Raw genomic sequence first — 13,827 nt, 5'->3', positions numbered from 1 at the left:
TTAAAAAAAAAAATCAGTTATGAACTATTAAATATAATCACATTTAACATGAAGAAAAGCAAATTAAAAATTCCTGAGTGTCCACAGCATCTAATGCTTATCATACATAACAGCTGACTGCTACTTAGTGACGACTCTCCTATTGTAACAAGATGACTCCAGTTTAAGGCATACAGGTACACTGTCACTTCTTTAAAAACACTCCCACTAACTACTTCTGGAAAAATGCTTATTACAGCAAATCAAGTAATTGGAGCATCTCCAATGGAATTTGTGGGAAATGTGCTGCCACTAAGGACACAAATATCAGTCCAGACAAATATTATATCCAGCAGATATTACAATGCAGAAACCATTCTTCCCCTGTACTCGGCACCGGTTAAGCTGCACCTCAAGTGCTGTTTTCAGACCTGGGCCCCTCAATTTAGAAGGGCTGTTGAGATGCTCAAACACATCCAATAATGCTGGTGAAAGATCTAGAACACAAGCCCTGTGAGGAGCAGCTATAGACACCGGGGTTGTTAAGTCTGGACAGGAGGAGGCTCAGGGGAGACCTTATCCGTCTGTACAAGTCCCTGAAAGTAGTTTATAGCAAGATAGGGGGTCTTCTCCCAGGTAATCAGCAACAGGACAAGATGACAAAGTCTTAAGTTGTGCCAGGGGAAGTTTAGGCTGGACATTAGGAAAAAAGTCTTCACAGAAAAATGAGTGAGCACTGGAACAGGCTGCCCAGGGAGGTGGTAGAGTCACTATCCCTGGAGGTGTTTAAGACTGGATGTGGCACTTAGTGCCATGGTCTAGTTGTTAAGATGGTGTTAGGTTAGGTCACAGGCTGGACTCAATGATCACAAAGGTCTTTTTCAACCTAGTTAATTCTGTGATCATTGGAGTTTATAAATGGATTCAATCTAATATAGCTGCAGTATCATTTTATCCACTTCTTCAAGCAATTGCAGCAAAACCTCCTTGAAACTGGCAACACTAGCTAATCAGAAATCAGAGCAAGCAGTAAACTCCAGGCTGGATAATTCTACTGTGGACCCAAGCCAGAACAGCAGTGAGTGACAATATTAAATACCTGAACAGACCTAGGCTCCTTTTTCTGGCTGAGCCACTAAGGCTGCTATTCTTAAAAGTGAAAAAACACAGAGAGTCTCTGACTTTATTTTTATTTTTTTTTCTTTCGTTTCTTTTTTTTATTTTTTATTTCCATCTATAGTAGGCTTAAAAGCAACAGTCATAAGGTACTACAACATTAATTGAATCCGCCCCATTAATTAGCTCTTTGGAAACAAAGATTATGTATGCAATTAATTAAGTCTCCCATTTAAGGAAACTATTACCTTTGTTTTTGAAACTCATATTTTAAAAGGATGACCAACATATTGCTGTACAACCTGAAATATTTATCTCATTATAAAATTAACTTTGCTGATTGTGCCACTAGAAAGAGATAAAACCCCTGCAGTGCATTGTAAGTGAAGAGTGAAAGAGCAGCAGAGAATTTCCAAGACTGAGTAATTTCAGGCTTTGGGGTTTTTTTAACAGCATTTAAATATTTGGCCTCTGTTTTAAACTGACAGCTTCTGTAAGTCATATTCAGTCTAAGAGTAACACAAAATGTGTTACAAAATCCCTATAGCTATCAGAAAGATTAAATAAAATCTATGGAACAATTTTAATGCATTAAAAGAAACCTCATCTCCAGTTGTCCATCTATTTCATACTGCTCTGAATGTACTCTTAAATTTCTTGACTTAAGTTTTTATAAAAAGGTTTTTTCAACATGATCATTTTGAGAGTACATGAACTAAAATGAAATATGATGTTAAATATATGTTGTATATCATTTTTACCATAGGCAAGTCTGCTGCATTGTAAACGTGACAAAGATAAAAACCAGCAACAAATGTTCAGACCAGAAGGTTTCCAGTGAATCAGAACAGGAAACCAATAAAGCGATCGATGGGAGGTCATGACTTTTTGATCACTGCACTGTATGGTTAAAGTATCTAGTTTTGATCTAGTGCAGTGTAATCAAGTTAAACTTTGAAGTTATGTATCAAATATGCAATGAAATAGCAACAGTGCTGAGGAATACCCAGCTTTAATGATATTTTGAAAAGAAGTCAGTATTTGGTAACTGTGTCAGGCTTTATTTCTTGAGGGAATTTTTCTAAGAGCTGACAGGTTTGTTGTAGTGAGACTGTGTGCAGTTCCAAAGGAAGTTCCAGGATGACAGGCCTAGGAATTTTCCTTCTACCTACTAGAAAAATTCCCAGAAACTCTTTCTACAAGTAGCTCTAATGGAAGTGCTTGTTTGGAGTGAGGATACAGCAACAAAAATATTTTAAAACAGCAGTATAATTACACTTAATGTACTGCAAGTATTACATTCAAGAAAACACCTAAATCTCAATACTCCTTCTCCTACCATATGCATCTATAAATACAAACGTTACTGAAACCTCAGGCATTAACTAGAATGTACCGGCTGATAGAGACTGAAAATGCACCCGTTGCAGGAAATGAACATTTCACACTTTTACTCTGTACTTTAAAAGCAGGACTTAAACTCAGCATTTTTAAATAGACTACATAATATTTTTGCCCCTGATTGCAGAAACTGCTCTCATCTGTGCTGGCTGCCGCTCAAACTGATAAAAAAATTCTAGGAGGTGTTTCCACCACATTTCCACTGTTTGCTCTGCTTATATTCAGATAAACTTAGAGACCTATTACAAATTAATATATAGCAGTCTTCTCCTGAGCTTGTTTTCTCTCACAGTTGGCACCTGTGTATGGGTGCTAACACACAATTTCTGCAGGGAACAACCACTCAGATAAACCAGTAGAGCTTCAATTCCTCCATTTTTCAATCCCCAAAACTTGATTTATAGGCGGAAAAACATGACACACCCTGACAGCTCTAATCATAAAGCAGACAGGTCACACAGATTCAACAATCAAGAACATTATAATGCCATGATAATAAAATAACTATCTCTAATTGGTTTACTTGCTTTGGCAATCCACACAAAGGACACAGTGTAATTAATTATAGCTAACTTTATTCATCTCTAGTGCTGCAATCGAGAACTATTATATTGCTCAGCAAGACACATCTTGAGCTGTGATGTGTAGGACATAGTCAGGAAAAAAAGGGGGGAAATGTTTATAAAAACAGCATTCACCAATCTTCATTTATTTTAGCACTGAATTCAATCTGTCACTAATGGCAGTGAAACAGTTAAGATTCATACCAAAAACCATTGCCCTCATCCAAATAAACAAAGTCATACCTGTTCCATTTAAGGACAGACTACATCATTGTCCTGGTTACATTGATCACATTTAGAGGTTTTCTTCACCCTCACGAGGGATGGAAAATATTTTGTTGGTGGTGCTACCAGGGAGGAAGGGAGAGGAATCAACCTTATCTGATGCAAAGATGATGATTCATTGAATGAAATACCACCATTATAGAATAAAGACTGACATTTTGGGCAAGTGTAACATGTCTGTGTTAATTACACTGTGACCACTCAAAGTTAATTGAGTTAAATAAATGATGGTCATAAAATACACAGGGATTCCATTGTAGCTTCCATCTGTCTATTGCTTATTTAGCGAGACAGTGTCTAAAGTTAGTTGCTTTATTAAGGGCAACTAAATGGCGAAAGTTACTGGATAATTAAGTCTCCCAATCAGTTCAATCTTTCAGTAATAATCTGGGTATTATCAAGCCAGTATAACATCTCTGATGTTTTTAAGGACAAGCTGAGTTAAAGGAATAAAGCAATTCACTTTAGAAAAGTATAGAGTATATATTTAACTATCCTGTGTAGACAAAGCTGCTACATTAGATTGGGTGTTTGCAAACCACATGACCTCACAAACGCTATCTTATCACATCACAGGTTCCTCAGACTGACCACAACCACTTAAATCAGACTCTGCCAGCACAGAAGTTCTGTAACTTTGACACATACTAGTAAAGCAACTACATTTTTAGCTGTCCTTGCAAGAGCTTTACTTGTGGGGAGGGAAAAATCTGATCATCTCTTGTCCAACTGTTTTTGCAAGATACGGTAAAAGAAAAGCACATGATTTATTGTGCTATAAACTTCCACCACAAGCTGAAATGCTTACTTTGTAAATCTGAGGGCTAACATATTTCCTTTCAAGGACAACATTTCTTATCAAGTAAGAAAACATTTATAGAGAGTCACATATTTTGAAATATTTTGAAAGCATTAGTCTAGTTAAAAAAACTATTACAAGATGTTAATGTGACTCTAGTCTGTATGGAGAAACAAGTGCTTTACAAGAGTTCATACAAGACTTTCAACCAACATTACTGAGGACTATGTTTTACCGAGAGCTATGAAGGGAAAATAATTGACTGAAGTAAAAACTGACCAGAATGAATCCTGCAAATATTAGCTGCTTTATGAAAGTGAGCAAGTAAAATCACAGTTTCCAAGAGACAAATGTATTCGTGCTTGTACTACATGAAAAAAGAACGGTACACTTCTTCCAGAAGAAATATTGGGGGGGGGGGGGGGGGGGGGGCTGGGGCGGTAGAATAATTTAGCAAGAGACTAACTAAAAGAACATTATATCTAATTGCAAATAATTTCTGGTAGATTGAACTTTAACTACAATTTACTTTCCCCAGTTATTCATCTCCATTATGCAAAGCTATATTATTTACTCCAAGTTATTTGCTCTGCTTCTGAATGTAGTCTAGTGGTGCATCAGATAAGAGAAGATTTAATTTGGTAAGCATTGAATTTGAGTCAATAGAAGCCTAATAATAAAATTATGAGATGAAAAGAACAATGCTTCCCACTGGTATCCCATCATCAAGCCCAGATGCAATTATTATGAGAGAAATAGGAGTTAGGAATGCTGCTAGAAGTGGCCAGCTCATCTTGTGCTACTCCAATGGGCCATAAGCAGCATCATAATTTTGTTCTCATCCATGGCTAATACAGGAATTATCATTTAGCTGCTTGTAAGGACATTCCTCATCTCTTCAGGAGACAACCTGGATCAATCTGTGCTGGGGCCCAGAACTACTCACTGATTTAAAATTATTAACTAATAATAAAAAATATAAGGAAGAAATAATTTACATCTTTAAAACAAAGTTTACCTACCATATAAATTTATGGTATTTAAGACTAAAGGAACTGTTAATGCGGTTCAATATTTCATTCTGTGTACTATAGTGCATTGAATTTTATTTAGGTATTTAATAGTGTGGTCCACATAGGTGAATTTTTTTAATCCTTCACACTGATGGGCTACAAGTTCACTTCCCCTTCTCCATTTCAGTTTCAGCAGTGAAAGCCTAGAAGACTAATGCGAGTTGCAAGATATATCCTTAATTCAGTCTTATAACCAATTACTCTGTTGGTCACAACTTATACATTATTTATCCTCAAAGTCATTACTTAAAGTGTCTTGAATTTTATTTACACAAGCAAAATCTTTTAAAAGCACAGTATTTAATCTCCAACTTTTATATCTCTTTTCATTAAGCCAATCTCAAAATGTTAGCTCACCAGGAGCATGATCAGACCAAGAGATAACACCTATATCAGAATCTTACTGACTGCATTAGGTTCTTAAAACGTAATATCAGATCCATTCCTAGATAAACTATACATATGTGGAAATGGAGGAGTAGCAAACTAATGCTCACTACTTCTTTGAGGAGCCATCAAGTTTTCAGATACCGAAATGGGAAATACCTTTAAAAACACCCCATTTTCTGCACTGTCAATATGCAAGAATTTAATCTCTAGAATTTCACTTCAAGATACTATTATAAGTTTTCTAAATGCCTGAACATTATTTTGGCTGAATAGTAATGCTCCTGTTATTTGCCATCTTGTTCTTTTCCATTAGCCATGCTGAGACACCATTAAGTGGGTAGGCTGTAGTTTGTGCTAGACCAGTGTGCCACACTAACATCAGAATTTTGGTTTTCATTCAAATATCAGACACACCTGCATATGATTTGCACATCATCCTTGCTTCTTCTCAAAATACTGCAACTAATTATTTGTCAAAAGGATCTCTCATTAGAAAGAAACAGCTATGCAAAAGCTCTGTATTCTCCCTCTGACATTGGTCAATAGCAGATGCATGCACAAAAAAAAAGACAAAAACTCCAGCAATATCTCTAAATTCATGGTAGGTGGAATAGTCCCTGCAGATGCACAGATGTCATAGCAAAATTGAATGGGCTGTCTTTAACATCCATAGTCCTGCTTTCTAAGGATAAAATGTCTTAAGTGAAGGAAGTGCTGTTTCTGTGTGTTGCTGTTGCCTTCATAAAGCTGTCCTCTAACACAGATAGCCAATATATATCCACAATCCCAAACTGTAGAGGCTACTTGCTTTTGTACAAGCAACACGTTAGGCAGAATTCAGCTTTTAATATGAAAACTGTCATAAGATTAGACCAAATCCACATTTGAAATACAATAGTATATAAAGATAAAAACCTGAAATTTTACAGCAAAACAAACACATTAAAGGATTCCAAGAGCGACAAAAATCACGTAACAGTGTGACAAATGCAAACTTTGTCAAATTTCATATGAAACAACTTAAGCACTTCAGTCCTAAATCACAAAGTCTGAAAGACTGGAAACCACTTGCTTTTGTCTCCCAAGGTGTCTTGTGGTCTGCCAGTGTAGTTTGTGGGTAAGCACATCAATTCTAATCTTTTGTACCACCCCTGTAATCTAGGTAACACATACAAGCCTTGCAACATCCAACAGGAAGCAGAAACAGCTGCTGGGTAATATATATAAAGTGACTGCACATACAGAGAGATAGTGCATGAAATGCAGAACTTCAGCAGTTTATATATAATTTAATTCTATTCAGTTTTAATTAAAAGGAAAAGGTGGAAAACTACAAAAAATCTCCTTGTTTCTCCAGCATATGATTTGTGTTGAAAGAGTAACAGCTTGTTCAGTAGTCATAGTTTTTCTTAAGCCTTCAAATTTACTTAATGGAAACTTGTAACAGGCCAAACTTCCACTGTATTAATTTCCACATAGTTTAACAGCTTTAACTGGATACTACCTACTTAGCAAAATAGTCTCTTGAACAGTAAAAATGTTTCACAGAAGTTGCTTTCACATAACATTTCTGCATCTAATCAAAGGCAACTTCTGTGAAATACTAGTAATCCTGGTGCAGCCTGGAGGTATCTAACCACAGTACAACCTTATGGTGTCTGTGTGCTCCTGTCATTTATATTACATCAGTTAAAGCACATGAACTGGAAGGTCAAAGTGACAAAATAGACTGATCACTAGACCCTATTTCTGCTGTGCCAAACACAGGGCAACCAAGCTTCTGTACTTACTGACAAGAGTAACAAAAGCTGCTTCACAGAAGCTGCAGCCTGTTGGGCTGCACAATGAGAAAATATATCCCACTAAGCTAGAAGTCAAGAATGTTGCAGAGGTAGCTTTAAGAATGGGAGGTAATAGGAAGAAGAACGAAAATGCTAGGTGGAAAGATTTCAATTAATGAAAAGAAAAAATGGCAACCAAACACATGATTCTGAAAAGGCAGTGTCTAAGGCTAGTACATATTAAAAGCTCTCAAAGTAGTTTACATCATGACTTCCTGTTTGTGATGATCCTCAGCATTTCAGGTTTTCACACTAGTTTCAGCCTTCAACAATAAAGTCGTAAGTCACAACCACCAAACAACTTTGTGCCCAGTAAATCACAAACTCAGCCAATAAGGAGGAAAGGAAGTACAGCACTTAATATACATGACTTATCACAGGATTAGCTACTGGATAACTAGAAATACTTCAATCTGAGTGTCCTTTCATTATGCATCAGCTGTTCTTTAAATACTGATAGGTTGTGTAAAGATTACAGGATAGTTGTCAGTAGCTTTCTAAGGAATGAGCATAAAACCAGATATGTTTACTAAAGTTCAAAATGTAAGTAAATAATAATTGATCTACATGTATTTGATTTCTGAGTGAAGTTACGGTTGCACTGAGGAATTTAATAATTAAGTCACTATTTTAAATAGCATTACAAATTACAGTTAATATTTATATTCCAAACCATATTTGGTTGTTCAAATCAATGCAAAGAAAGAGGCACATGTAAATAGATTTAAGATAATGTGCATAGATCCATAGAATTATTAAGGTTGGAAGATGCCTCTAAAGAGTCCAACCATTAACCCAACACTGCAGTGTTCACCAGTAAAGCAGAAGTTTACAGAAGTCTAGAGTTTAGTAAAGCAGAAGTTGACAACTTCTGGTTATAATGTTCTCAAAGCTCCAAATTTTGTCTGTTCTCCTGAAGTGTTCATCAACTACATGTTTAAGACTTACTCTGAAGTAGTTAATATTCAACTCAGATTACCATGCTACAGAAATCCTCTGGTTAGGTATAAAAGGAATCAGGCAGGCAGCTTCTTAAGACAAGCCAAAAGTCCAATAATTCCATCTATAGTTATTTTACTGCATTTAAATGGTTAAAAAAAAAGGCATATTTTTTCTATTTAATTACCTTGTACATTTAACACAAATATGGTCATCGGTTCAGTTTTGGGTGCCATACTGTTGGAGTCTGGAATACAGTGTGTGTGCCCTTGTTTCTGATACTTAGTTATAAGATCCAGAAAAACAATGAATTTCATATAATATGAAATTCATGAGCATGTTTTCATGGTGATACATGAAAACAAATGTTGAATTTAGATGAAAAAAGCTAAAAGTGTAAGTGTGTAGATTAGAAAGTATTTTTAAATCACTGGGTGAAAAAGTTAGTTTAGAGAACAGGAGACAAGACAGAGGATTTAGGGTGTTGTCCCTTCTCTCTTCTTTCTTCATGTTCTTCTCCTAGAGGTTTTTGGGTAATAGTAAGTGATTGGATAGAAAATGCCACAGTGCATCACAGAGGTGATAGGTCATTGGGTCATGAAGAAAAATAATATATGTGTCTGTTGTTAACTGGGTAAAAATAGGTATAAAGATAAAAGAACTGTGTATTTCGGGGCCATTTTGTGCATCAGACATGAAGTGTGCCACAAGGCCTTGTTTGTACCATCAGAGGAAAGAAATGTATCAGATTGCAAAGATTAACCTTGTGTAACCAGCCTGGAGAGATCTGTTAAGTTTTGTGATCACCTGTTAATAAACACGAGAAACAAGCTCGGGAGTTTTCTTCGAACCATAAGAACTGAGATAAGCAGGACTCCCCACGAGGGAGGATCCCAAGAGAATTCAGTCCAAAGGAGGCTGAGAAATCAAAGAATATAAAGAAAAATACAGAAGAGATGTAGCAGAAAGAAACAGAAAAAGGATTTTTTAGACAAAAGTTACACATACTACCAATCTCCAGTATGTGCAGTGTTATTCAGTAACAGGAACACAACTTGAATTTACTACAAATAAGTCTTTTTATAATATTATTTGAAGAATGACTGTAGCATTACTATTCCTAGATGAGTAATAAAAGCAGCTGAAATTTATCCTTTAGGCTGCAAGCTGCATTATTCTTAAGAAATATGCAAAATTTTGAGCTCAGAAAAAGATGGCCAAATTAATTTTATTTTTAAAAAATTTTGCTTATACTTACAAAAACTTCCAACCAATTGTCCTTTGTAAGCTGAATCCATCGATTAATCATTTTATACAGCATGCAGAGTTCCAACACATAGCTGATTTAGGTTACCAAATTGGAATGAGTGAGAGAAATACCTGAATACTAAGGGCCAAACTTTTCTCACCCAGAAAGTCAAGAGATGGTACAGCAGCAGCTTGTTGCACCTGTGCCAAATCCCACCCCCAACACAACTTTCAGTGAACAATTCAGCTTTAAACACTGGGTAGTCATGGTAATCCTCTGCTGTCTTTATTGGTGTTCCTCACTGATAGTCTAGATTTGCCCCTGCCTGGTTACTAGCCTGGCTTGCAAACACTTATGGAACAGCAGACCTTTCACAAGAACTCTGCAATTAGGATGGATTATGCTGCATTTAGGACTGATCATGCTGTTGCCACAACTTAGTAGCATCACTATTGGATGGATGGTATCACAGAACAGAATGAAAGTATGTAGCTCCTCCAGGCTCCACTGACACAGAAACAGTTACATTCACACTGTTGGCCAAAGACATAAAATAGTGTTTATCCAAAGGCCAGAATATGGACTTAGCCTGCAGTTTCAATACCTATCCTGTTCAATACAGGATTTGGTCATTATTTTGTTCCATCCTTCAGATGGAGAACCTGCAACTTTTCTGGTGCAAAAATGCAGTGCTGGTGAGGGAAAAAAAAAAGTTAAATAAATAGTATCAACATTGATGGCCATGCCAAGACATTTAATCTTGTTTCACAAATATCCTTCCCACTCCCACCTTAAATTATAAATTGTGCTTTAATTAACATTTGCATTTATGTGCAGTTTAAAGTTACACAGTTACAATATATTAAAAGGTAACCATACAGTCACCAAGAGCTCTGTTCCTTTTCCAGTGCCTTTTACATGCTAACCAGTTGGGAGCTTGTGGTCAGCGTGTCACATACACCATCACCCTATCTTCAGGAAGATGCATTTGTAAATGTGTAACGTTTCTTTTAGCTTTTGCAGAAGTAGAATCAAAGCAGCTGGCCAAAAGAACATGGTCATTAATGGATGTATGTATGAAGACACTTAAGTAAAGATTTAAGGAAGTTGTTTATTTAACTGGCATTGACTGAATTATACTTCTCCTAACATTTACCAGTTGAAAGCAAACATTTTTGCCTCTTCCTGTTGCCATTTTCTTAAGATTTTGCTTTTTGAGGAAACACTGCTTTCCCTCTTAAGATTTTAATTTTAAAATAGACAAATAGATAGATAACAGTAAGGGGGGGTAGGGAAAAAGAAGTTATTAGCAAACAAAGACTACAGGCTTGAATAAAGTCTGTGTAAAGAAACATGCAGAATGCTGCCAAGGTAGCACACATCTATTACATACAGAGTTTCATAAAATCATAGAATGACTAAAGTCAGAAAAGATCTATAAAATCATCATGTCAAACCATTTCTTCTTACTGTTCCTATATATCCTAGAATGATTTCCTTTCTATAGTGTTTACCTAGTTTTGAAATTAAAAATTTATCCACCACAAAGCACATATCTGGAAGAGGAGCGATTCTCATGGAATTACTCAAACTCTGCCATTGTTGAAATTCATGTTCTTCATAGCATTTCCTTTCTGTCAATTGAAATGCTGATAAAGATTTGACTAGACTGAACTGTTTAGGAAATCACTGGTACTACTTAGAATTATCATTATTCTGTGAGCTTAGGAACCTCATCTTCTTCCCAACCTGTTCATGTTAACTTATACATATTAAAGATGTACGATATGGCTTGCCTTCATGACAATTCAATTGCTCAGCCAGGCATACAAAAAATGATTGTACAGAGAAAATCATGCAACAGCTTTCCAAGAGTATTTCTACTTTTCCCCCAAAGCAGTGTTTCTTACCTTTTAAACCTACAGTGAGCAGAGGAAAAAGTCAGTACAGTGTCTTATTTTGTTCTTAACACAAAAATACACTAAATACCTGACTTTCTTGGAATTCTTCAAGCAAGCAACAAAGAAAACTAATTAGAATGCTTTAATGGAGAAAGCCAGGTTATTGATTTTTTTAATCTGTTTTTAAGTGAGCTTAATGATTGGCAAAGGTGCTGGACCGGTGGCCCTAGAGACTATCCTCCATCTATAGCATAGTGATCTATAGCATAGACAACATTCCAAGATCCTCAACTGTGTTATAAGTCTCAAGGGATTGATCCTAAAAGCTTGGACCTTCTCAGATTGTTATGAAAACACTATCTACACTTAAAGAAAAGATGTGTCTATTTAATAAAAGTAAAAAGGCAATAAGCAATTAGGTTGAATTGCTCTAAAATCCCATGGTTTTAAACAACACTCTCAGAGCTGTGTATGAAAAGGCTAGAAAGAGACTCTACTGCAAAGATGACCAGGCATTTTGCACATGATGGAGTATTAGGTAAAGACATTTCTTCACAACACAGCATGAACTGAAATGCGCCACTGAGCACAGGAGTTACATAAGCCATTTTGGTTTCAAGACCTTCTGATCTTTTTAACTAACAGAAAGTTACTACAACTATTAGAGCAAGGAAGTTTGAAGACAGACATTTCATAGATTGAAGGGTTTGGCAGTTTAAAACTTAAAAATCTGTTAACTGATATTAAGCAAGCATCCTTTTTTTTTTAAGCAATCTCAGTATACCACCACATAAAATTCATTTTCTCAACAGCAAGAACCAGAAAATTTACGCAGGGATTCTTCTACTTGCGCAAATGAGGTTTAGTTTCTAACTATAGTAGCCTTAATAGTTGTAGCAAATAAAGACAAAAAGGGGCTTATTTTCATATATGTAGTTCCAAATGGAGTAAATGCAACACAAATATGATCAACTCATGAAATTAAGGGAAAAGCCAAGATGGAACATTTAATGTCAAATCACATAACTAAATATGATTTTGTTCTCTTACATTCCATGCTAAAGGCGAGATTAATGTATAAGAGTTTTTATTGCATTCATTTAAAATAACATACTTCAACAAAAACAGGTACTACAGATGTAGTAACTATTAAATAAGCAAAACCTGCCACAGGTGAAAGGACAAAAGGTACAAGTGATCAGAAACTGTAGTATAATATCACTTACCTCATGATGAAGCTCAGCTATCTGATCTTTCAGTTCTCTGATGTACTGGTTAGAATCAGATTTATTAAGCTGCCCTTGAATTTTTCCTTCTTCTTTCTGTTTTGGTTAAAAAAAGGAATCATATTCAAATTATTCAAAGATCTACTATATTAAAAATCTTATTTTAACTGTCTGCATATTTTTGTCATGAACAGAAGCTATTCCCAGATACCACCCAGTGCTTTCATTTGGTTGAAGTTACAGTAGGTATCTAGAGGTGACAGTGGCTCAGACCAAGTTGATTCTCTCAATAGTACAAGGCAGGATTCTATGGAGGAGCATGAAGAACTAACAGCTTCACAGGTGGAATCCACACCCTATGTACATGAGATTGCATTTTAGTAAACCTCTCCTACAGAATACTATCAATACATGGAACATATCTTAGGGTACTTTATTTTCACTAATGTACAGTTTATGTTTAGCAACAAGACATTTCCTTTTGTCTCCGAGTGAACAAAACAGTTCTTTCCTTGCACTGTGGGACATGCACTGGGAAACACTACATAAGACAAGCTTCTTTTGGCCTGTAAGAAGAATTGTAACATCCAAAATACTGTGATATTTGTCACATAGGAGTTTCAGAGAGTATAAATGAAGAGAGGAATGTCCCCTAATACCACTCCTTCAAGAGCTATACAGAAAAATTGGAAAGTAAAAAAAAAAAATCAAAAAAAAACTAGTAAACAAAAATAGATAAAGAGGAATATGACTTTTCTCTCATCTGTCAATCAAATGCAGCTCCTACATTTCAGGATGCTTAAAAATATTTGACTTGCACTAAATACCTGCAGCACTGCTTTCCATCTTTGTCCTTAAGGGACATCCTAATGTGACTGAACCAAACTTGGCAGATCTGAGATAAATAATTGCCCTGATGAGAAATGCACTCCATGTCTTCTACTTGCTGCTGATAACAACTCTGCTCTTGCCTTTTTCCAGAGAAGTAATTTCTGAAGTAGCCACCACCTCTAGAGAATGCAAGCATCTTGGTTTTATATAATTCTCTACCTTAACTGTAAATCA

General features: G+C 35.9%; 1 protein-coding gene and 1 long non-coding RNA gene across 14 annotated transcripts in view; one reads left to right on the top strand and one right to left on the bottom strand.

Annotated features, from left to right (window-relative positions):
- Positions 1-13,827, bottom strand: part of EVI5 (ecotropic viral integration site 5) — a 78,180-nt gene that overhangs the window by 6,495 nt on the left and 57,858 nt on the right. For all 9 annotated transcript variants that reach the window (XM_086901906.1, XM_086901907.1, XM_086901909.1 and 6 more), the window contains one exon: positions 12,763-12,858. In XM_086901906.1, coding sequence (XP_086758032.1) covers positions 12,763-12,858 — 96 coding nt within the window. The remainder of the gene's footprint in view (positions 1-12,762; positions 12,859-13,827) is intronic.
- LOC111932799 (uncharacterized) overlaps positions 1-13,827 on the top strand; it is a 77,130-nt gene that overhangs the window by 14,986 nt on the left and 48,317 nt on the right. The window lies entirely within an intron of this gene.

The sequence above is a fragment of the Cyanistes caeruleus genome, chromosome 9 (assembly GCF_971803275.1).
Source record: "Cyanistes caeruleus chromosome 9, bCyaCae1.hap1.1, whole genome shotgun sequence".
NCBI lineage: Eukaryota > Metazoa > Chordata > Aves > Passeriformes > Paridae > Cyanistes > Cyanistes caeruleus.
The sequence above is the reverse complement of the archived record's forward strand: the minus strand, read 5'-3'. Positions and strand labels throughout refer to the sequence as shown.